The sequence below is a fragment of the Thunnus maccoyii genome, chromosome 12 (genome assembly GCF_910596095.1).
Source record: "Thunnus maccoyii chromosome 12, fThuMac1.1, whole genome shotgun sequence".
NCBI classification, from domain to species: domain Eukaryota; kingdom Metazoa; phylum Chordata; class Actinopteri; order Scombriformes; family Scombridae; genus Thunnus; species Thunnus maccoyii.
The window spans coordinates 25,597,580-25,622,948 of NC_056544.1; the positions used below are offsets into that span (position 1 = coordinate 25,597,580).

General features: G+C 40.8%; 1 protein-coding gene and 2 long non-coding RNA genes across 3 annotated transcripts; all 3 read left to right on the forward strand.

Annotated features, from left to right (window-relative positions):
* Nucleotides 1-3,410: 3,410 nt before the first annotated feature.
* LOC121908255 lies at nucleotides 3,411-6,585 on the forward strand. Its single transcript, XR_006099202.1, has 6 exons — nucleotides 3,411-3,485; nucleotides 3,563-3,783; nucleotides 3,884-3,962; nucleotides 5,044-5,383; nucleotides 5,464-5,537; nucleotides 6,514-6,585. It is a non-coding gene; the product is annotated as an uncharacterized LOC121908255 (long non-coding RNA).
* Nucleotides 6,586-6,589: 4 nt separating this feature from the next.
* On the forward strand, nucleotides 6,590-15,695 carry LOC121908330 (sodium- and chloride-dependent betaine transporter-like; the record flags this gene model as incomplete). The annotated part of the gene is made up of 14 exons (XM_042428246.1): nucleotides 6,590-6,659; nucleotides 6,737-6,871; nucleotides 7,079-7,216; nucleotides 9,614-9,716; nucleotides 10,118-10,250; nucleotides 10,866-11,000; nucleotides 11,414-11,517; nucleotides 11,775-11,899; nucleotides 13,862-13,974; nucleotides 14,063-14,200; nucleotides 14,297-14,399; nucleotides 14,815-14,915; nucleotides 15,088-15,258; nucleotides 15,472-15,695. Coding segments are annotated over 14 exons (1,677 nt in total), but the record flags the coding sequence as incomplete, so codon positions are not given.
* A 6,739-nt stretch (nucleotides 15,696-22,434) lies between these two features.
* LOC121908256 lies at nucleotides 22,435-25,368 on the forward strand. Its single transcript, XR_006099203.1, has 6 exons — nucleotides 22,435-22,566; nucleotides 22,667-22,745; nucleotides 23,827-23,931; nucleotides 24,061-24,166; nucleotides 24,247-24,320; nucleotides 25,297-25,368. It is a non-coding gene; the product is annotated as an uncharacterized LOC121908256 (long non-coding RNA).
* The last annotated feature ends 1 nt before the right edge of the window (nucleotide 25,369 follows it).

Here is a 25,369-nt window from a genome sequence, read left to right on the forward strand (position 1 = left end):
AAATGTAAAATAAAACACCCAGACATCAGTACAAATCCAAACATAAAGTATCCTCACTGCAATCGTATAGAGCTAATGTAGAAACTCATGATTTTCAGTGTCAGTCTATAAGTGATTAAATGTTTAATCTATAATATGTTTAAATATATACTTTGTTGATATGAAGCTGACAAAAGCTGCAAATCCTCACATTTAAGATGCTAGAACAAGCAAAAATCATTTGACTTAAATGATACATTTAGACAATTCGTCAACTAATCATTTCAGCACAAAAATCTGTCTTTAAATACATTTTAGCCACACTGAATACTGTAGGCTTAAACAATGACAGATGAAGTGTCTAGTTGATGTGACTTTGCAGATGGCACTAAGATGTCTCTGCAGACGTCCTCAGCTCCTCGCCTGATCTCTCCAGGGTGCCGCCGGAGTACCACGACTTCTGCCTGGTCTTCAGTAAAGCCAAACCCACATCTCTGCCTCCGCACCGCCCCTATGACTGTGCTATTGACCTCTTGCCTGGGACTTCACCCCCCAAGGGACGCCTGTACTCCCTGTCTGAGCCTGAGCGAAAGGCCATGGAGACTTACATCAATGACTCTCTTCGAGACATGCTCAACCGGTTCGTCTTTGTCTACCTGGATGACATTCTCATCTTCTCCAATTCCAGAGAGGAACACATTCACCATTTCCAAGCCGTCCTCCAGCGCCTCCTTGAGAACTCCCTGTTTGTCAAAGCTGAGAAGTGTGAGTTCCATGCCTCCTCAGTGTCCTTCCTGGGGTACATAGTTGCAAAAGACAGTGTACAGATGGACCCAGCTAAAGTCTCCACCGTCACCTCCTGGCCTGTTCCTGAGATCCGCAAACAGCTTCAGTGCTTCCTGGGTTTTGCCAATTTCTACTGCCGCTTCATTCGCAATTACAGCCCCATGGCAGCTCCTTTCACCGCCCTGACCTCCTCCAAGGTGCCTTTTCAGTGGTCACCTTCCACTGACAAAGCCTTCCAAACTCTCAAGACACGGTTCACCTCAGCACCCATCCTTCAGATGCCTGACCCTAATCGCCAGTTTGTTGTGGAGGTCAATGCCTTTGATGTGGGGGTAGGGGCTGTCCTGTCCCAGCGCTCTGCCACTGACCAGAAGCTCCACCCATGTGCCTTCTTCTCTCGGCGTTTGTCGCCTGCCAAGAGGAATTATGATATTGGCAACAGGGAGCTGCTGGCGGTAAAGATGGCTCTCGAAGAGTGGCGTCATTGGTTGGAGGGTACCAAAGAGCCTTTTCTTGTCTGGACTGACCACAAGAACTTGGAGTACATCAGCTAAAAGACTGAATTCCCGCCAAGCCCGTTGGTGCCTGTTCTTTGCCCGGTTCAACTTTACCCTCTCCTACCGCCCTGGGTCTTGTAATGCCAAGCCCGACGCCCTGTCCCAGCAATTCCAGAGAGTGGAGGAATCTGGAAAGAGGCCAGAGCCCATCCTCCCTGGGTCCTGTCTTATCACCGCGGTGACCTGGGACATCGAGGAGAGGGTGAGAGCAGCAGCTGAGGGACAGCCTGGTCCCAGCTCCTGCCCGCCAAACTGCTTGTTCGTCCCTCCAGCCTTGAGATCAGAGGTGCTGCAGTGGGCCCACTCCTCCAAGCTCTCCTGCCACCCTGGTGCTCGACGGACACAGCATGCCCTCCTCCAGCACTTCTGGTGGCCCAGCTTGAAAGAGGACACCCAGGACTTCGTCAAAGCCTGCCCAGTCTGTAATCAACACAAGACCTCCCGCCAGGCCCCAGCAGGACTTCTGCAGCCTCTTCCTGTTCCCCACCGCCCGTGGTCCCACATCTCCATGGACTTTGTGATGGGCTTTCCCTCTTCTGAAGGCCATACTGTCCCTTCAGCCAAGAGAACTGCTCAGTTGGTCCTGCTCCACATATTCCGTCTTCATGGCCTCCCTGTCGATGTGGTGTCGGACCGTGGGCCTCATTTTGCCTCCGTTTTTTGGAGAGAGTTCTGCAGTCTCCTGGATGCCACCACCAGTCTGTCCTCCGGCTTCCACCCTCAATGGGCAAACAGCGCATGAACCAGGAGTTGTAAACGGCCCTGCAGTGCATGGCCTCCCAGAACCCCTCCTCCTGGTCCTCACAGCTGTTGTGGGTAGAATATGCCCACAACTCCCTCATCTGCTCTGCCACTGGCCTCTCTCCTTTCCAATGTGCCTACGGCTCTGGACTAGAGACTGTTCTTGTGCAGTGTTGCGTCTTTCCCTCTTCGTCACCGATCTAGCCTGCCTAAGAACTGTTGGACTGTTGCCAGTGCTGTGGTTTGTCCGCCTTGGGAGTGGAAGATTGGGGTTAGATTCCCGGTGGAGCCATACTCATCAGAACTGTGTTTCTCTGACTGTGCTACTATTGTCTTGACATTGTGTGGAATAAAGACTGTAAAATTTATATCGGTGTCATTTGTGCTGCAATTGGGTCCATTCTATACCTGTTACACTTGGTCATTGAGATGAATGAAATATTTCCATGATAGCACATTCAAACAGCAATTGTCAAGAAATGTTTTTAAAAATAATTTCAGTTATTCATATCTCCTTCTCATCTCAGTAGGGATTTACATATTTCAGTTTACTGATTAATATGGTGCGACTAAAGCAGTCATCATTTTAATGATATGATCAGACTATTTCTGTATGATTTTGCCTTACGTGTTTTCACAGTGACTGTGCACTCTTGCCTTCCCTGCATACCAGCATGGATTGAGGTGTGCACCTGCCTCAATCAACTGGCCTGAACCAACAGTAGCAAAAAGAACTCTGTCCCTCCTTCAGGTAGCCTTATATCTTGACAAACCACACTAATTGGTGCACCTCCCCTTTTTCCGTTCGGTGCCACCTGCCACATTAAGTTATAAGAGCAATAAACCAAACAAGTGCAGCTGCAAGTGGTCAGTAATTTTCATCCAATTATGCAATTACCCACAATTCCATATAAGTAGAAATTTTGGAACCATGATTATGAGCAACTGAATATTCAACAGTTGTGTCAACATGGACCCAAAAATTATTAAGGAGCTCATGGACTTCAAAGTCCATAATAAATTCCCCAAGGGATGCGACAAAAAGGAGAGATACATAATTAAAAGAAGAGCAGCACATTTTGTCCTTAAAGGTAAATAATCCCACACCCTATACTTATATTTTTTTTATTTTCTAATTAACCTCATAAAACGTACTTGAAATGATTTCCATTTATTAAATTGATGATCAGCATCTATAATTCAGGCACAATATTGTGGCCACAAAGGGGAAACAACCACTGTGATATGAGAACATGTGGTATTCTCTCTTTCCGCATACCAGTGGTACTTGTAAAGGCAGACTTGACCTATGATAGATATTGGCCTACTTTGTGTCCATTAATTTTCCAGATCAGTCAATACCCAGCATGCCAGGCCAAGAGGGCCAGCCTTAAGGAAAAATCACAGTACAACCCAATAGAGGTGAGGTTATTTGTGCCACTAGGTGCTCTAACTAACCTTCCAGTATAGTACAGATAATACTCATTCATATCTTTCAGGTATCTGAGCTGTTTGAGCTGGTGGGAATGGATCTTCTCAAGCTCACTGTCACTGACACATCCCGGGGGTTAAGAAAGATGAGCATCATTATTCAAATTCTAACAATGTCTTATTCAGAATGTTAAGTTCATTTTAACAACTGGACTTTTTGTAGCTGGATGCTGCAAAATATGATGTACTTATTGGAGCAGTTTGCAAGGACGGACACTGGACGCTGGTGGTAAGTGGACTTTTGTCCAATTTTGTATGCCCATCTTTAGCACACCTAGACTCTTCATGCTCCATGCATATTTAGGAGTCCATCTGTGTATTTTTAACAGGCTATGTACCCCAAGGAGCGTTTGTTGACCCTTTTGGTGCCACCAGTGCCCAGGTGAAGAAATGCAATGAAATGACAAGGTAGGCAAATCTTGGATGATCCCTTGTAGGTGCACCTATTATCTCTGGTGTGGCAGACTATTTCATATAGCTAACAAAGTAGCATCTCATATTTTCACCCCTCTATCTTCATGATGTAGCGCAGGGGTATTCAACTAAAATTTAAAGAGGTCAAGTTAGAGAAAATTTCTTGAAGCAAAGGTCCGGAAGATATAATGTCTAAGTATTTAATGTGATATATATTTCAGTAGCCTAGTAGTTGTATCAACATCTGCATGTAATCAATACCTGACTGTCAAATCAAATGAATTCAGTACAATTCAAAAGCTTTTTGACAATATTTATTGTCACATAACATAATAATAATAATATATATGTATGACTGCTGATATGTTTAATGTAACGGTTTTAATGGTTTAACGGTGGTTTAATGCCACGGTTTCTGAACCTATGAGACACACTGGTTTAGTGTTCCCAGTGGGAAGTATGAACAGAAATGAGTCTGTCCATTCCGGATTGAATGCTCTATTTTCGCTGTCCACGTTTCTTTTTTTTGGAGAGCGCCATTCCTTCTTTATTTTACTCTCCCTTTCTCTGTCTCGCCCGTCTGTATTTCTCCTTTTCTCCGTCACACTGGTCCTTTTCTCTGTCTCATCCGTTTGTATTTACCCTTTCTCTGTCTCACACGTCTTTTTCTCTCCCTTTCTGTCTCACTCGTCTTTTTCTCAGCTTTCTGTCTCACTCGTCTTTTTCTCTCCCTTTCTCCGTCTCACTCGTCTTTTTCTCAGCTTTCTCTGTCTCACTCGTCTTTTTCTCTCCCTTTCTCCGTCTCACTCGTCTTTTTCTCAACTTTCACCGTCTAACCTGCCCTGTCTCCAACTCTCTCTCACCTGTCTGCACCGCGGAGTCGCAATGTTTCCTACCTGGAATGCACAAACTTCATTGGCTGAGTTGTATCACGTGGTATGGCTTCACTCGCATGCAATTGGTCTGTGCGTTTCCTCAGCTACTAAACATTTACCGTAAAGACTACAAAAGCTGCGCCAGTTAAAATAGAGGCGCCCGTCAGGTTTTTAATCATAACCTTCTGTCTTGGCTGTAGGTCCGGGTCCGTATAGGACAGCTTCTGGGTCCGGACCTGGACTGCGCTTAGTGACCTCTGATGTAGAGCCTTCATCAGAAGGAGGAACATAAACATCTCCAAGTGGTCGTGTGATACAATTTCTCATCCCCACCAACATGACACTACATAATGTGGGGTGCTGGTGTGTGTTTTCCAGTTTGTCAGTTAATCCATCTCTTTCAATGAGACAATTTACTTCAATCTGTATTCAAGGTGGCAGTGCATATATTAAGGGGACAGAGGGCAGACTTTCCGGTTGACATGGAGGCAGTCAACCAAATGAGAATGAAAATGGCCCAAATGCTGATTTCCGAGTCAGGTATGAATGTGATGGTCATGTATATTTAGTTAAATGCTTAACTAAATATACAGAAAATTCAATAACTATATTTGTGACAGATGCAATGGAGGATGTTTGCCATTTCTGTAGGGAGAAAAGCCCAGGAATGACTGCACAGACCCATGTTGACTGGGTAAGAAACCATAACTCAGCTCCATAATGTTGAATTTATTTTCACTTTGTGAGCCCAAAGTTTATTTTGTTTTTCAGATTGAATGCACGTCATGTACTAGATGGTTCCACTGGGTCTGTGTGGGGCAGATTAGATTAGATTGTTATATCATTCATTATTCCATGGACTAGGCTGTCCATCTGATGAATTCAGCTTATTGATGGTTTATGCATCTATGAAAAATGTTCAACTTCAGAGGCACAACAAACTGGGCTTGTGTGGCTGCTATCACTGCAATAACAGTGGTCACAAGGTAATCTAGCAGAGGTATTTCAAAACACAAAGATAACATACAGTTGTTTTTGCTTCCAAATAGGCTGTGTGTTTGGGTATATTGGTAGTTCTCAAAGCCACATTGCTCAGTGGTGTAGCACAATGTACTCTAAGTATTCCTTTATATTTAACACCCAGTGTCAAAACCCGGGTGGGGAGTTTTTATTTTGAAGAAAATACATCAAAATATGGTTAAGAATATTTCTGATCCCAAAGTTTCATTGAACTCTATAAACCATAAGCTGAATTAACCAGATGGATAGTCTAGTCTGTGAAATTATGAGTGATATACAATCATAATCAGACATTTACAAGGTCAGCAAAGTTTCCTCTCTGTGATTTGAACATCTGCTGTCGTTGATTTGTAACACCGGTAAAAACATCTTGAACGATGAACACTGGAGTAATCCTATCCCTGAGAAGCTGGTTGTTCAACAATGAAGACAACAACTCCCATGATCCCTTGCTACTTCACACCATCATCACACTCCGTCTTTTGTTATTGTTTTGATTGAGAGACCTCTAGAGGCTGAAATTACATATTGTGCGTTTAACTCTTAGAATTTACACAGAGGTTACATCAGCAGCAAAGATCAGTTTGCAGTATTTTGGAATCATAACAGAAACACACAACGGACGTAGTTCTTGATCTTGACATGAACAGAGAAAGAAGAAGAGAGAATCAGAGAGGGGATGGAGACAGAGGACGGTGGGCCAGTAAAACAGAATATATTCTGGTTGTTGCAGGAGATGTGGTCGGCTTGGGCAATGTTTGGAGATTTCCTTATCTCTGCTACAAGAACGGAGGAGGTAAATCATACAAATTCTGAATCTACTGAAGAGTTAATTACATGATCATCCATGTCTCTGTATTTATATACCTATAGGTGCCTTTCTGGTGCCATATGGTCTGTTAGCTGTGGTGGTTGGGATACCTCTGTTCCTTCTGGAGAGTACAGTTGGTCAGTACACCCAGGAAGGATCCGTCACCTGTTGGAGGAAATTGTGTCCACTTGCACAAGGTGAGTTGATTTATGTTGAGCTAAAAAGGTGACAATCAACAGATGATGAAAAACATCTGAGTTTCACTTTTTACATGAAATGATAAGGAATCAAATTATTTGTGTCTCAAACTAACTCTGAATATGTTGCTCAAATGAATATCTAAACTAGATCTAAAGATTTAAAACTATTTTAACTTAACTAATAACTATTTTTCTGTATTTTAGGAATTGGATATGGACATTTGGTGTTGAAACTTTATGACTTCAGCTACATTATTATCCAAGTCTGGGCTCTCTTCTGCCTGGTGTTCTCATTCAGATCCCAGCTCCCCTGGGTCACCTGTGACAACACCTGGAATACAGGTAAAGGTTTGACTGTAGTTTACTTTTAATTATATAAAAATGTTAGATAAACAGGGCATTACAGTAGTCAAGGTGAGATTAAATAAAATCATGTAATGTGGTGAAACAGCAAAATTAAGGAGCAAATGAGGACAGAGTGTCAAGGAAACAACAGAAAACAGAGGAATGAATGTGTTATCTGCATTTTTATCTGAGGACAGTATGACACCTTAAGAGATAAGTGTCTGCATTATAGATTTTAACTGTAGATACTGCAGAAAACACCGATCACTGAGGTCAAAGTTAGCTTTAAGCTCATTAAATCTGATTATTCTCTCCTGCTTTAAGATTTGGCCTAGGTTCTTAACATTATGGCTTCCCCATTCCTTATTAATAAGAGTCTTCCTTCCAGCAGCGAATAATGGGTTCTCCCATAATGGACATGAAAGCAAAAGTATTCCATCAATTGCACATTTCTTTTCAATTATTTTTGCTATTTCACATGAAAAACTGATAATTGGGTTCTTAATATTTATATTGAGCTTTGTACAATACCACAAAGAAGAAAGGGATACTTGTTTTTTGCTCTCACCAACAATTTTTTGTTCCATCTATTTCCAACTGCCGGCCTCACACTGTTCATGATAGGCCCAGAGCATAGGGTATTTGCCATTAAAGGCCTCTACCCCACAAGGACAGCGGAAGTGTTCCCCATCTGGCAAGATCTTCTCTGACTGTTTTAATCAATTTAGGACCATTTATCTCGAATATCTTCTCAATGGGGGAGATGATATTAATACCAAGATATTTCAGTCCCTCTTTCTTCCAGACTACCTGAGTTTGGGTAAGATGGGCTGGAAAAGTCATCCAGTTGAAAGATTGCCAAACTCATTTATGAGCTTAAATACGTGTGGGGTTGAGGTTGCTGGATTTGAGAGTATTAATAATATATCATCTGCATATAAATGTATCTTAAAATCATAACCATATATATTAATACCACTTATTTGTTGGTTAGCTCTAATAGCACATGCTAAGGGTTCCAATGCCAATATAAAAATTATTGGTGAGACTGGACATCCTTGCCTTGTTGATCTAGTTAGCTCAAAGGGTGAGGACACAATTCCATTTGTTTTCACACAGGCAAGTGGTTTGTGATACAGTGCCCTAATCCACTGCATACATATAGGTCCAAAGCCATATCTTCCTAAAGTATAAAATAAATATGGCCATTTGATCCTGTCAAATGCTTTTTCAGCATCCAGCGATAACATTACTGCTGGATGCTGAAGTGAAGCGGCTCTATGTATTATCTGAAAGAGCCTTCTCATGTTGGTTGCTGCATGACGGCCTTTAAAAAACCCTACTTGATCAAAATGGACCAATGAGGGAACCACTCTTTCAAGACGTGTTGCAAGCATTTCAGCAAATAACTTGTAGTCATTGTTAAGCAAACTAAGAGGTCTGTAGTTACTCATTTGCATATGATCTTTGCCAGGTTTGGGTATTGTTGAAATTACAGCTGTTCGCATGCTGACAGGCATTGATTTAGACGTAATATCATTATATAATATTGTAAGAAAGGGAGTCAAGATATCCTGAAAGCGTTTATAGAACTCAATACTTCAAAACCATCATCTCCAGGTGTCTTACCGTTAGACAAACACTTGATAGCCAATTTTACCTAATAAGTCATGTATTCAAGTTTGAAGCCAATACCATTAACGCCCTAGGAGGAGATAGCGTTTGTTCGGGGTCCAAAATTGGGGAAAAGTTGTACTTTCATGTGTGTGGACTTGCTGTTGGATTTAGGTCAGGGGTGTCAGCATATGATCTATAGGTCTTGATGAGATGTATAATTGAGTTTTGGTTTGATCTCTGTACGACATTCCTACGGGCCGTGGCGGCCATTTTAGATACATAGGTGGCGCTATCGAGCACATTTTGGCACTTTAGGGGATCATTTTGACATTTTATCAAATTTTTCACCAGACCTGATGTGTGTGCCAAATTTGGTGAGTTTTTGAGCATGTTTAGGGGGTCAAATTAAGGGTTGAATTGGCGGATTAATAAAAAAGAAAGAAACAAACAAACACACAAAATACCCCTTTGGGGCTCAGGCCCTAATGATGAAACTGGACAGTTTTTTAAGCAGAAAATAATAAAATTCACCAATAGCACAATAAAGCATTACAAACATTAGAAGAAAGTTTTGTACTTGCTGAACTTGTTGAACTTTCTCAGAAGCTCTCACCAGTAACCGCTTGTTTTTATGTCATACAACTAGTAACAACAGCTTGCAGTTTATCTGTCAATTCTTCACTAGTTGTTCTGTTCTCTTCCTGTTGTCAAATGTTCTCTGTTAGTTTGTAGTAGTGATTCCTCACATTTATCATTGTCATTTGTTCTCTAAACCAGTGAACTGTATGGGTCTTCAGACTTTGGATTCTATGTGGCCAAATGTGACGATAAATCAGACCATGTTGACCAACACCACCTCTGCTGCTACTGAGTTTTGGGAGTGAGTCTAATGTTCTTTTAATGTTCTTTTAAAGCTGTCTGAGGTTTGTAAAATGTCTTGTGGTTGATGTTTGATGATGTCACCCAGGTCATCTCAGCTCGGGCTTGGACAAAACAAATTTATAACAGAAAGCCTGCATTTCAAACTTGGGCTGTGGAGTATGAAAGACATGGACATACAAAGAGGCATGAAGATTATAATGAAAGATGCTAATGAGTTGCATTATGGGAAATGTAGGATTCAGTGTTTTTGCAGTTCAATTTTTTTTTCAATCTGTCTTTTCAACTTTATAAAAGTGCACTAATAAATTACACAATCGTAGATGACCTTCACGTTTTGCCACCATCCAGTGTTGTAAACAGTGTCACGTTATGTTAATGTGTAATTTCTCCTCTCCTCAGACGGAGAGTGCTGGCCATGTCTGGAGGCATTGAGGAGCTGGGCAGTGTGAGATGGGAGCTGGTTCTGTGTCTTCTGGCCAGCTGGGTGTTCACGTACTTCAGTATCTGGAAAAGTGTCAGATCCTCTGCAAAGGTGAGTTGATATTTTATCCTAAATGTTTCACTTGTGGTAGATACAATAGAAACCACAGTTCATATTTAACTTATTTTCATTAATTAAATTCAGTCGGTTGCTCACCTCAAACTCCCTGTGCATTTTAGAACTGATTTAAATATTTTGATTACAATTTTTAGGCTTTGTATGGTCAGGCCCCTGGTTATAACATTGATATCCCTTATGAGCCACAGCACAGCCTGAGATTCCACAGTAACTACGTTTGCCAACACAACATAATTTGGAAGAAAATTTAGTAGTATATAAACATAATTTCTAGGAAACAGGGTTGAAACTCATGTTCATTGGAAAGCCTTTTTTTTATAAAAAATGCAGCTATATTTTTATCCTTTTTTAATTCTTATCTTCATATGGTCCTCATTGTTTCACTGTTTTATTTTGTCATAGTTGTAAATACTAATTAAAATGTAATTATTTTAGCATGTTTATGCTGTACTCTTTTTGTTATGCACTTTGCAATTGTGTTTAGAAAAGTGCTATATAATGTAAATATAATTTTAATTATTAATAGTAATTCCCATTAATTCTTATTATCACAAAAAAGATGATGTTAAAATTGTGTTTTTTTTTAAGGTAGCATACTTCACTGCCACCTTCCCCTATGTGATGCTCCTGATATTGCTCATCAGGGGATTGACTCTACCTGGAGCTTGGGAAGGGATCTACTACTACCTGTATCCAGATTTGAACGGCCTGGCTAACCTTGAGGTATTTTACATTAATACCATGTATAGCACATTGAGTCATTTTAGGTCATGTGAGAGAAAGACTGTCCAGAGTGGTTGGCAATCCATCAGTCACAGGTAATATTTCTAACTTGCGGGTCCAATTAGATCATCTGGATCCAGTTCGAAAACAGTTCTGAAGAGTTTATTTAAACACTTTAACGTTCATCCAGTTAATTAATATATGTATTTGAATCTATGATGAGAGCTTGGCTACAGGAGACTTCAGGCTACATGGCAATTTTTGTTGTCCAGGTGATGCTGCCTGCAGGGGAGCATCAAGTGGAGCCCACTTTGGAAAAAGACTCACTAGAGAATTAACTGTACATGCTACTTTTATTTCACTATGGCGGACTCCCCACCACATATATACTATATTTATTTGTTATATTACAGGTCTGGATAGAGGCAGGATCTCAAATATGCTTCTCCTACAGCCTGACCGCAGGAACTCTCATTGTTTTGGGCAGCTATAATGACTACAAGAACAACTGCTACAAGTAAGTATAAGTGGCAAAACACAATAAGTTTTATAAGAGCACTTTAACTAAAATGGATCTCTGATGTTTGAATAAGTTAAAGTCTAAGTCAGAGTTAATTGTCACAAGCAAAATAACAAATACAGTCGATGCAGTTCACAATGCATTAATATTACAATTAATCATCACTAGTTTTCACATCACCATCTAAAATAGCTTATATACCAATGCAAATGTCTGCTCTTTGACAAGGTATTCTGTCTTAATGTGACCTCTAGGGACTGTTTCTGGCTCTGTCTGCTGAACAGTGGGACCAGCTTTGTTGCTGGATTTGTTGTCTTCTCTGTACTTGGATTCTTGGCTCAGAAACAGGGTGTTACTGTCGACGCTGTGGCTGAGTCTGGTATATTCAAAGATTTGAAATTTGTTTATTTTTGAATATCTTTTAGCTCAAGGCTAGTCTCCCAAGAGTTCATGTTAAAATCACAATAGAAATATTTTCATAAACACTATGTAGCAAACATACACATACTCACACACAAAGTTATACTGATAAAGGATGCGGCAAGCAATTTTCTATATATTTTCTATATTTGTCTTATTGTCAACAAATTTCATATATTCATGTAATCTCATGTGTATGAAGCCTGCTGTAGACTTCTGTTGTTGTCCAGAAACTATTAAAAACACATCAATGAGCCTCACCGTTGCACTGGGTGACATGTTCCTTTGGCCTGAAGATTGTGGTTGCATTAGTTTGTTAAGAAACGGCTTCAAAGACAATAAGTACACTGTTAATTTCTCAAAGAACTTCATTAAGTCAGGTCAAGATGTCATGTCATGTACCACAAAAAGGTGTGATTGCTGGAAGAAGAAGATTGTTCTTCTCACTCTTTATTCTTATTCCGTCTTCTGTACATTTTTTGCTGTGTTTCAACTGCTGTATACTTTGTGCTATAAAAACCATTCAACTGTCAATCTGTGCAACTCATTCAGCAGATGTGTGCTTGCATTTTTCTGAAATGTAACACGTTTCAGCGATTTTATATAATTTTTTAAAACATGAAAAATTTATAATGGCAGTCTATGGGACGAACCGTCCAACTGAGTTGGAACCTTGGTCACTTTGACACTCAACTGCCCGGAAGTCCCTTATCGTACAGACGCCATTCAAACTGTAAAATGTTCACAAAACTTTGAACTTTATCAAAGTTATCAGATTGTTTAGTGATATCTTTTGTAGTTTTTCAGCAATTTAAGCCCAAAGTCAGGGGTTTTGAGGACTTTTTCAGGTCTCACCAGTGTGTCATGTGATCAGGCACAGTGGAGAGCACAGATATTTTTAGGCCCGAAATGTTTTTCTAAACTGCTGTCACTCCCACAATTTTAACTCCTCACGCACATATCTTGCCTCAGTATGTTGCCACAAGCCTCCTCTCTCTCACAATGTAAATACATTTCACATAGGACTTATAGTTTTTGACATCTGAACCTTAATTGATAGAGAGTCGCTGTCATGTTCTCATTGACTGCAATACAGTCTGCAGGATGTGTGTCTTCTCTCACTGCAGTTTCTTAAACTTACAGATTCTCTCTTCCTTCAAACACTTTTTACACATATCATTCATTCTCATGTTAAACTAGTCTTGCTTTCACTAATGATGTACAAATCTCTGGGCTTCAAGCTCTGGTTTGAGACAAATACATTTTCCTCATCAAAATGGAGATTTTTTCCTCTCATTTTTGTGAATGTCTGTTGGCTCAGTGGTTTAGAGCACTGCTCTCATGATCAGCAATACATTAGATGACAAGGTTGTGTGTTTGATACTTGCTCACTGCAGTGCTCCTCATAATATTGCTCTCATGTACAAAGTTGCCACACATCTTTATCCTGTACCAGAATTCAATTCCTCTCTAGCTCACCTTAACATTACTACCTAAAATATGGATTGATATGCTTGTTAAATACATCTTTTCCTGCACTACACAGCATGTGTGAGTAGTCCAGTGGTTTAAGGTCATGTCATTTCTGAACTCCTTTTAGATCCAAAGGTTGTGAGTTTGAGCCCTGCTTTGGGCAGAACTCAGTAGAGATGAAGGAGTCCAGGTGATGTCAATCTCTGAGCTGAGCTGTGCTGAGCTGAGCTGTGCTGAGCTGAGCTGAGCTGAGCTGAGCTGCTTTGTCAATTTTCAGAAATTGCATTTTCTAGTTAATTTTTGGTTTGCTCTGCACATAAGATTTGTTGACAGTAAATAAAATATAGAAAATTGGCCATATCCTTTATATTGAAATTAAATGTGTTCAGTTATGAAATACAGCTACAGAAAGAATGTACTTTCCAACTTGTTTATTTCCAATCCACAGGTCCAGGTTTGGCCTTCATTGTTTACCCACAGGCAACAGCTACGATGCCTTTACCGCAGTTCTGGACTGTCTGCTTTTTCCTGATGATGATTTTCCTCTGTGTTGACACACATGTATGTTGTTTTGTGGTATTACCTTCTGATTAATAACTAATGCATTGCAGGCACAAACTAATGTAGTTGTTTTTTATTTTGTCTCCAGTTTGTGACAGTTGAGTGTTTTGTCACCTCAGTGAGTGACTTGTTTCCGAAGCTGTTTCGTAAACCAGGAAGACATGAGATCTTTGTCCTCGTCATTTGTTCATCCTTCTTCCTCATACATCTGACTTTGGTCACTGAGGTGAATAAAATAAGTCCATGAAAACACATTGAAACAACACACAATCTGTTTTCAAAACATTTTCTCAAATTCAAATCTTGTCTCTTCTGGCTCTAGGGAGGGATTTACCTATTCCAGCTTATTGATTATTATAGTTGTACCAGAGCTTCTCAGTATTTTATGGCTTTATCTGAGTGTCTGGCTCTGGCTTGGGGTTTTGGTAAGCAAAAAAGCATTTATATTACATGATATGATCTGACTATTTGTATATATCTGTGCTTCAAATATTTTTGTTTTCAATAATAAATCATGAGGTTATAACTTTGTTCATATTGCCCCATTTCATAAAATAGGACAAATAGAAATGCTTCTAATTTGAGTGTTTGTTATTTAATTTTAGATAGCTTTGGCCAGACTGGTTGCATTTCCTGAATGTAACCAAATGTTTCAAAGTGACTGTTTATCTTGTCCGTTTTATTCACAGTCATTCACATTTTAGCAACAATACCCTGCAATACTAATAAAAACCTCCATATGACTTTGAAACCTATTAGAGCTCAACACACTGCTATTTAGAAATCACATGCAAATCCCAGATCCAACACAGAAACTAGTCTAATCTAAATTCCCATCAGGTGCTGACCGTGTTATTAACATCATTGAGGACATGACTGGACAGAGACCATCTGTTTTCTTCAAAGTGTGCTGGAGATACATCATTCCTCTGCTGTCACTGGTAAGTCAGAAAAGGCTGTATTTAGTTCCATTTCCTAAATAAAATAAATGACATTTTGTGCTGAAAACCTTTGGCTACTTTTAACTGTTTCTGTACTTATTCATCTCTTCTTTTTTCATGAAATTCTGTTTTGTTCCCTCTGGAAAAAAAACCTATCCCCATACGTTCTTAGATTTCCTTCATGCTGTACCTGGTTGATTACACACACCTCAGGATTAACGACAGCTACGTTTACCCCAACTGGGCCTACGCTCTTGGCTGGACCATGACACTCTCCTCTGTTCTCATGGTGCCACTGTGGGCAGCTGGACAGATGTGTTTGACAGCAGGCACCTTCAGACAGGTCAGTGTTCAAAAGAATTTCCTGCAACTCTGGATGCCTCTTTTTCTGATTTATGATTTCAACTTAAGTTTTATATCTACTGAGGGATGCTCTGCAAGATGAGAAGAAAAAGAGAAAGACTCATGACATTCTCTTATCCAAATCCAAAAGGTCTTGTTGAGTGTCCCAATGATTAAAGTTGTGTGTAAACTTACTCACTCATCTTTTTTCCAGCGTTTGTCTGTCCTTTGTCATCCTGTTGAAGATCCAGTCTCACAGAGAAGAAATTTGGAAGAGGATGGGATACATATGGAGCTGAGGACGTTTGGAGAGACATCTTAGTCACATCAGCTAGACACTTCATCTGTCATTGTTTAAAGAGGACCTGTTATTCTTATTTCCAGCTCTATATTTTTATTTTCTTACTCCACTAGAGTAGCTTTGCATGATTCACAATTTAAAAAAACACTCCTTGTTCATCTTATGCTGGCCCTTTATGCAGCCCCTCAGTTCAGCCTCTGCCTCTAACAGGCAGTCTTAGCTCCTGTCTCTTTGAGACCCCCTCCTGATGAGCCCACTGTGCTCTGATTGTCCAGTTTTCCGGAAGCTGCCAAGGGGCAGCTGTATCAGTGTCGTATTAAGTTACCGACCGATGCAGACTACACATTTCCTGCTTTACACCATCAAATTAAAAGCTTTTAAATGACTAAATAATTGGAGACTTTTATTTTGAAGAATTTACAGGATGTGAAATGTGTTCCTCACTGAATTAGCAGAGCTTCGTTAGTGGCGCTAAAAACCGGTCAAAATAACAAGATATTGATATATTTGGAGCTCTTTGTTCAGCATCTCAGTTAGAAATAATGCAGGGAGGAATAGTACAAGCAGAAACAGCCACAGGGATGATGATGTTTGATGAAGACCTGCAGACAACCAGCATACATCCAACAAGTAAACTACTTATTTTACTTTGCTGTGCTGGGTAATGGAAAAATACTTACAGTGTGCCAGCTTGACTTGAGTCATGACACAAGTAGAAGTTGAAGTCTCGGGCTGAAAGTAGAAAAAACTGGTGGAAATCGAGCATTCAGAGTAGTCTGAAGTCAGTGCTTTTTGCTCACTGGGATTACTTCTACATACATTTACCTCATTATTTGACACTGTGGTCACTTTTAACATGAACATCCGTCATTGTAACATCATATATATGACTGAAAATAAGGAAAAGCATAATAGGTCCCCTTTAAGCTCATAGTTTTCAGTGTGGCTAAGATTTATTTAGACACCGTAATTCCTAGTAATAGGTTTTTAGGTTAGTTTGTCTATGCAAAATCATGATTGTAAGTACCTTGCATTCTTAGTTTTCATAGCACCTTCAATCTAACTAATCTAGGCTGTTTCTAGACTTAATCCAAGAGGTTAGGTGGTGTAGAAATGCAGGAAATTTGTTTTAAATTAAAAAAAATTTCTAATTGAGGACCCCCAGACACCCCTCCCAGTTATGTATCTTTCCAAGTTGTTCCTGGTTCCAAACTATAATTTCCTTATAGCTGCTTAAATGCTTTGCGTTCCATGCTACATGTTTCTGGGCATGTGTTTTAACACGTTACAGTGTAAATATAATGGTTTGGTTTATTTGTTCTGCCCTTCAGTTGTTGTGGTACACTGTAGCTAAATGTATTTTACCAATGCAGCAGAGTGAGCATTAAAGGACAATACCAGATTTAACATGTCTCAGCCTCTTCAAATCGTGTACTTTGCATCACTGCAAATCATTGATCAAACTATACCACTGTGTTTCACTTTTTCCAGGCATCTGCTGGTTTCTGTTGATTTCCATAAGATATGAAAGTCATTAAGCAGACTCTATCACTTTGAACATCAAGTCAGAGTGCAATTATTTTTGTCAAAGTTACATTACTGTTGTGAGATAATGAATGAATTCATTTATTGAATTACTCTGTCCAAAGATCTCAAAGTACGTACCAGCTCGTACTTTACTAAGAGGTCAGATATAGCAGGGAGAGAGGCCATGAAGAGCCCTAAAAGTAATCAGTAGGATCTTAAAAAACAATTCTGAAACATACTGGGAGCCGGTGTAAAGAGGCTAAAACAGGAGTGATGTCTCTTGGTTCTGGTTAAAAGCCTGGCAGCTGACAGTCTGCAGTCAATCAGCAGATTTTTGGTTCAGGCAAATAAAAAAGCTGTTGCAATAATCCAGGCATGATGAGTTGAAGGCATGGAAATTGTCTTACACCCTAAGGTGCCCAGCCCGCAAGGGCTTACAAGACACTACAAGATTCAAGAGAAAATAAAAAAGAAAGCAAGCCCATACATGGTATGATATGGACAATCCTATCAATATTTTTGCTGAGGAATGATACTTGAGATCGGCTTATAATTATTAATTGTGAGGGGTTAAGGATGAGCTTCTTTAGTGAGAAGTTGATCAAGAGAGAAAGTAGAACAATTGACGGTAAATTATGTTTTGCAAGCGTTGTTTTTTTAGGTCAGGTGCAGTAAGTTTGACAATCACAGAATGAACATGAAGAACTCTCATTACACACAATCCCACCACAACCGTTTCAAAGATGACAGCTTTTTCCTCAATGCCTCCACACATGGCCAATATTTGAGGTGAGGAGAAATGTAAAGATCCCCTCCAGACATTTTTAAGATTTATAAAAACAGGATGTTTTGAACAATCATTTGTGTCTGATATGATTTTTCCATTAAAAAATTCAGTTATCTGGTAAGTAATTTGTAAAATTCCACCTGCTCCTTCACCATCATTGAAAAATCCAGAATCTATGACTATCCAAATATTTTTCATTTCAAAATGGATACAAGATTCCCTGAAGTCTATTCTTGAGGCTTCAAGTTTCCACATCAAATGTGTGTAAGTTGCATACTGGACCATGACTGGCTTCAAGCTGGTTGTGATTGTAAAAATCATGCTCATAGGCACACACCTTATACTCAGATTTATGGTCAGCACAGAGAAAGTTTACAATTCTGCAGATAAATGTGAAAAAATCCTTCTAGTGTCACTCTGCACATTCGTCATTCTGCACAGTGATGCTCAAACAGTCAGTGAAGTAACAATAACAACACATTGTTGAGTGGAGGGAGACTTTATACATGATGTGACAAACTGCTGACTGAAAATATTACATGAAATTAAATCTAATAACCAGTGCTATTATATGACAAATGTAAAAGGTAATTTCTGGTGTAATTTGAGGTTTTGGCCATTTAGGATGACTAATATTTTAATATTATTTACTAATATTTTCTTTTCAAAATGTCATTGTAGCATGTTCTACTTAAATATAAACTTTGTTGGAAACTGACACTAAACATGGTGTATGATGTCACAAAATACACAGGACCACCATTTTTAAGAATTATTTTACTCTCCTCACTCACTGGAATTTGCTGTGGATACATTTTGTCCGATCCTCGTGTTAACTCTATAAATAATTCACTGAGAAGTTTAAAATGTGCCTCAGTAATCTTGAACAATAGTCTTTATTTTACACTTGAAAATGTAAAATAAAACACCCAGACATCAGTACAAATCCAAACATAAAGTATCCTCACTGCAATCGTATAGAGCTAATGTAGAAACTCATGATTTTCAGTGTCAGTCTATAAGTGATTAAATGTTTAATCTATAATATGTTTAAATATATACTTTGTTGATATGAAGCTGACAAAAGCTGCAAATCCTCACATTTAAGATGCTAGAACAAGCAAAAATCATTTGACTTAAATGATACATTTAGACAATTCGTCAACTAATCATTTCAGCACAAAAATCTGTCTTTAAATACATTTTAGCCACACTGAATACTGTAGGCTTAAACAATGACAGATGAAGTGTCTAGTTGATGTGACTTTGCAGATGGCACTAAGATGTCTCTGCAGACGTCCTCAGCTCCTCGCCTGATCTCTCCAGGGTGCCGCCGGAGTACCACGACTTCTGCCTGGTCTTCAGTAAAGCCAAACCCACATCTCTGCCTCCGCACCGCCCCTATGACTGTGCTATTGACCTCTTGCCTGGGACTTCACCCCCCAAGGGACGCCTGTACTCCCTGTCTGAGCCTGAGCGAAAGGCCATGGAGACTTACATCAATGACTCTCTTCGAGACATGCTCAACCGGTTCGTCTTTGTCTACCTGGATGACATTCTCATCTTCTCCAATTCCAGAGAGGAACACATTCACCATTTCCAAGCCGTCCTCCAGCGCCTCCTTGAGAACTCCCTGTTTGTCAAAGCTGAGAAGTGTGAGTTCCATGCCTCCTCAGTGTCCTTCCTGGGGTACATAGTTGCAAAAGACAGTGTACAGATGGACCCAGCTAAAGTCTCCACCGTCACCTCCTGGCCTGTTCCTGAGATCCGCAAACAGCTTCAGTGCTTCCTGGGTTTTGCCAATTTCTACTGCCGCTTCATTCGCAATTACAGCCCCATGGCAGCTCCTTTCACCGCCCTGACCTCCTCCAAGGTGCCTTTTCAGTGGTCACCTTCCACTGACAAAGCCTTCCAAACTCTCAAGACACGGTTCACCTCAGCACCCATCCTTCAGATGCCTGACCCTAATCGCCAGTTTGTTGTGGAGGTCAATGCCTTTGATGTGGGGGTAGGGGCTGTCCTGTCCCAGCGCTCTGCCACTGACCAGAAGCTCCACCCATGTGCCTTCTTCTCTCGGCGTTTGTCGCCTGCCAAGAGGAATTATGATATTGGCAACAGGGAGCTGCTGGCGGTAAAGATGGCTCTCGAAGAGTGGCGTCATTGGTTGGAGGGTACCAAAGAGCCTTTTCTTGTCTGGACTGACCACAAGAACTTGGAGTACATCAGCTAAAAGACTGAATTCCCGCCAAGCCCGTTGGTGCCTGTTCTTTGCCCGGTTCAACTTTACCCTCTCCTACCGCCCTGGGTCTTGTAATGCCAAGCCCGACGCCCTGTCCCAGCAATTCCAGAGAGTGGAGGAATCTGGAAAGAGGCCAGAGCCCATCCTCCCTGGGTCCTGTCTTATCACCGCGGTGACCTGGGACATCGAGGAGAGGGTGAGAGCAGCAGCTGAGGGACAGCCTGGTCCCAGCTCCTGCCCGCCAAACTGCTTGTTCGTCCCTCCAGCCTTGAGATCAGAGGTGCTGCAGTGGGCCCACTCCTCCAAGCTCTCCTGCCACCCTGGTGCTCGACGGACACAGCATGCCCTCCTCCAGCACTTCTGGTGGCCCAGCTTGAAAGAGGACACCCAGGACTTCGTCAAAGCCTGCCCAGTCTGTAATCAACACAAGACCTCCCGCCAGGCCCCAGCAGGACTTCTGCAGCCTCTTCCTGTTCCCCACCGCCCGTGGTCCCACATCTCCATGGACTTTGTGATGGGCTTTCCCTCTTCTGAAGGCCATACTGTCCCTTCAGCCAAGAGAACTGCTCAGTTGGTCCTGCTCCACATATTCCGTCTTCATGGCCTCCCTGTCGATGTGGTGTCGGACCGTGGGCCTCATTTTGCCTCCGTTTTTTGGAGAGAGTTCTGCAGTCTCCTGGATGCCACCACCAGTCTGTCCTCCGGCTTCCACCCTCAATGGGCAAACAGCGCATGAACCAGGAGTTGTAAACGGCCCTGCAGTGCATGGCCTCCCAGAACCCCTCCTCCTGGTCCTCACAGCTGTTGTGGGTAGAATATGCCCACAACTCCCTCATCTGCTCTGCCACTGGCCTCTCTCCTTTCCAATGTGCCTACGGCTCTGGACTAGAGACTGTTCTTGTGCAGTGTTGCGTCTTTCCCTCTTCGTCACCGATCTAGCCTGCCTAAGAACTGTTGGACTGTTGCCAGTGCTGTGGTTTGTCCGCCTTGGGAGTGGAAGATTGGGGTTAGATTCCCGGTGGAGCCATACTCATCAGAACTGTGTTTCTCTGACTGTGCTACTATTGTCTTGACATTGTGTGGAATAAAGACTGTAAAATTTATATCGGTGTCATTTGTGCTGCAATTGGGTCCATTCTATACCTGTTACACTTGGTCATTGAGATGAATGAAATATTTCCATGATAGCACATTCAAACAGCAATTGTCAAGAAATGTTTTTAAAAATAATTTCAGTTATTCATATCTCCTTCTCATCTCAGTAGGGATTTACATATTTCAGTTTACTGATTAATATGGTGCGACTAAAGCAGTCATCATTTTAATGATATGATCAGACTATTTCTGTATGATTTTGCCTTACGTGTTTTCACAGTGACTGTGCACTCTTGCCTTCCCTGCATACCAGCATGGATTGAGGTGTGCACCTGCCTCAATCAACTGGCCTGAACCAACAGTAGCAAAAAGAACTCTGTCCCTCCTTCAGGTAGCCTTATATCTTGACAAACCACACTAATTGGTGCACCTCCCCTTTTTCCGTTTGGTGCCACCTGCCACATTAAGTTATAAGAGCAATAAACCAAACAAGTGCAGCTGCAAGTGGTCAGTAATTTTCATCCAATTATGCAATTACCCACAATTCCATATAAGTAGAAATTTTGGAACCATGATTATGAGCAACTGAATATTCAACAGTTGTGTCAACATGGACCCAAAAATTATTAAGGAGCTCATGGACTTCAAAGTCCATAATAAATTCCCCAAGGGATGCGACAAAAAGGAGAGATACATAATTAAAAGAAGAGCAGCACATTTTGTCCTTAAAGGTAAATAATCCCACACCCTATACTTATATTTTTTTTATTTTCTCATTAACCTCATAAAACGTACTTGAAATGATTTCCATTTATTAAATTGATGATCAGCATCTATAATTCAGGCACAATATTGTGGCCACAAAGGGGAAACAACCACTGTGATATGAGAACATGTGGTATTCTCTCTTTCCGCATACCAGTGGTACTTGTAAAGGCAGACTTGACCTATGATAGATATTGGCCTACTTTGTGTCCATTAATTTTCCAGATCAGTCAATACCCAGCATGCCAGGCCAAGAGGGCCAGCCTTAAGGAAAAATCACAGTACAACCCAATAGAGGTGAGGTTATTTGTGCCACTAGGTGCTCTAACTAACCTTCCAGTATAGTACAGATAATACTCATTCATATCTTTCAGGTATCTGAGCTGTTTGAGCTGGTGGGAATGGATCTTCTCAAGCTCACTGTCACTGACACATCCTGGGGGTTAAGAAAGATGAGCATCATTATTCAAATTCTAACAATGTCTTATTCAGAATGTTAAGTTCATTTTAACAACTGGACTTTTTGTAGCTGGATGCTGCAAAATATGATGTACTTATTGGAGCAGTTTGCAAGGACAGACACTGGACGCTGGTGGTAAGTGGACTTTTGTCCAATTTTGTATGCCCATCTTTAGCACACCTAGACTCTTCATGCTCCATGCATATTTAGGAGTCCATCTGTGTATTTTTAACAGGCTATGTACCCCAAGGAGCGTTTGTTGACCCTTTTGGTGCCACCAGTGCCCAGGTGAAGAAATGCAATGAAATGACAAGGTAGGCAAATCTTGGATGATCCCTTGTAGGTGCACCTATTATCTCTGGTGTGGCAGACTATTTCATATAGCTAACAAAGTAGCATCTCATATTTTCACCCCTCTATCTTCATGATGTAGCGCAGGGGTATTCAACTAAAATTTAAAGAGGTCAAGTTAGAGAAAATTTCTTGAAGCAAAGGTCCGGAAGATATAATGTCTAAGTATTTAATGTGATATATATTTCAGTAGCCTAGTAGTTGTATCAACATCTGCATGTAATCAATACCTGACTGTCAAATCAAATGAATTCAGTACAATTCAAAAGCTTTTTGACAATATTTATTGTCACATAACATAATAATAATAATATATATGTATGACTGCTGATATGTTTAATGTAACGGTTTTAATGGTTTAACGGTGGTTTAATGCCACGGTTTCTGAACCTATGAGACACACTGGTTTAGTGTTCCCAGTGGGAAGTATGAACAGAAATGAGTCTGTCCATTCCGGATTGAATGCTCTATTTTCGCTGTCCACGTTTCTTTTTTTTGGAGAGCGCCATTCCTTCTTTATTTTACTCTCCCTTTCTCTGTCTCGCCCGTCTGTATTTCTCCTTTTCTCCGTCACACTGGTCCTTTTCTCTGTCTCATCCGTTTGTATTTACCCTTTCTCTGTCTCACACGTCTTTTTCTCTCCCTTTCTGTCTCACTCGTCTTTTTCTCAGCTTTCTGTCTCACTCGTCTTTTTCTCTCCCTTTCTCCGTCTCACTCGTCTTTTTCTCAGCTTTCTCTGTCTCACTCGTCTTTTTCTCTCCCTTTCTCCGTCTCACTCGTCTTTTTCTCAACTTTCACCGTCTCACCTGCCCTGTCTCCAACTCTCTCTCACCTGTCTGCACCGCGGAGTCGCAATGTTTCCTACCTGGAATGCACAAACTTCATTGGCTGAGTTGTATCACGTGGTATGGCTTCACTCGCATGCAATTGGTCTGTGCGTTTCCTCAGCTACTAAACATTTACCGTAAAGACTACAAAAGCTGCGCCAGTTAAAATAGAGGCGCCCGTCAGGTTTTTAATCATAACCTTCTGTCTTGGCTGTAGGTCCGGGTCCGTATAGGACAGCTTCTGGGTCCGGACCTGGACTGCGCTTAGTGACCTCTGATGTAGAGCCTTCATCAGAAGGAGGAACATAAACATCTCCAAGTGGTCATGTGATACAATTTCTCATCCCCACCAACATGACACTACATCATGTGGGGTGCTGGTGTGTGTTTTCCAGTTTGTCAGTTAATCCATCTCTTTCAATGAGACAATTTACTTCAATCTGTATTCAAGGTGGCAGTGCATATATTAAGGGGACAGAGGGCAGACTTTCCGGTTGACATGGAGGCAGTCAACCAAATGAGAATGGAAATGGCCCAAATGCTGATTTCCGAGTCAGGTATGAATGTGATGGTCATGTATATTTAGTTAAATGCTTAACTAAATATACAGAAAATTCAATAACTATATTTGTGACAGATGCAATGGAGGATGTTTGCCATTTCTGTAGGGAGAAAAGCCCAGGAATGACTGCACAGACCCATGTTGACTGGGTAAGAAACCATAACTCAGCTCCATAATGTTGAATTTATTTTCACTTTGTGAGCCCAAAGTTTATTTTGTTTTTCAGATTGAATGCACGTCATGTACTAGATGGTTCCACTGGGTCTGTGTGGGGCAGATTAGATTAGATTGTTATATCATTCATTATTCCATGGACTAGGCTGTCCATCTGATGAATTCAGCTTATTGATGGTTTATGCATCTATGAAAAATGTTCAACTTCAGAGGCACAACAAACTGGGCTTGTGTGGCTGCTATCACTGCAATAACAGTGGTCACAAGGTAATCTAGCAGAGGTATTTCAAAACACAAAGATAACATACAGTTGTTTTTGCTTCCAAATAGGCTGTGTGTTTGGGTATATTGGTAGTTCTCAAAGCCACATTGCTCAGTGGTGTAGCACAATGTACTCTAAGTATTCCTTTATATTTAACACCCAGTGTCAAAACCCGGGTGGGGAGTTTTTATTTTGAAGAAAATACATCAAAATATGGTTAAGAATATTTCTGATCCCAAAGTTTCATTGAACTCTATAAACCATAAGCTGAATTAACCAGATGGATAGTCTAGTCTGTGAAATTATGAGTGATATACAATCATAATCAGACATTTACAAGGTCAGCAAAGTTTCCTCTCTGTGATTTGAACATCTGCTGTCGTTGATTTGTAACACCGGTAAAAACATCTTGAACGATGAACACTGGAGTAATCCTATCCCTGAGAAGCTGGTTGTTCAACAATGAAGACAACAACTCCCATGATCCCTTGCTACTTCACACCATCATCACACTCCGTCTTTTGTTATTGTTTTGATTGAGAGACCTCTAGAGGCTGAAATTACATATTGTGCGTTTAACTCTTAGAATTTACACAGAGGTTACATCAGCAGCAAAGATCAGTTTGCAGTATTTTGGAATCATAACAGAAACACACAACGGACGTAGTTCTTGATCTTGACATGAACAGAGAAAGAAGAAGAGAGAATCAGAGAGGGGATGGAGACAGAGGACGGTGGGCCAGTAAAACAGAATATATTCTG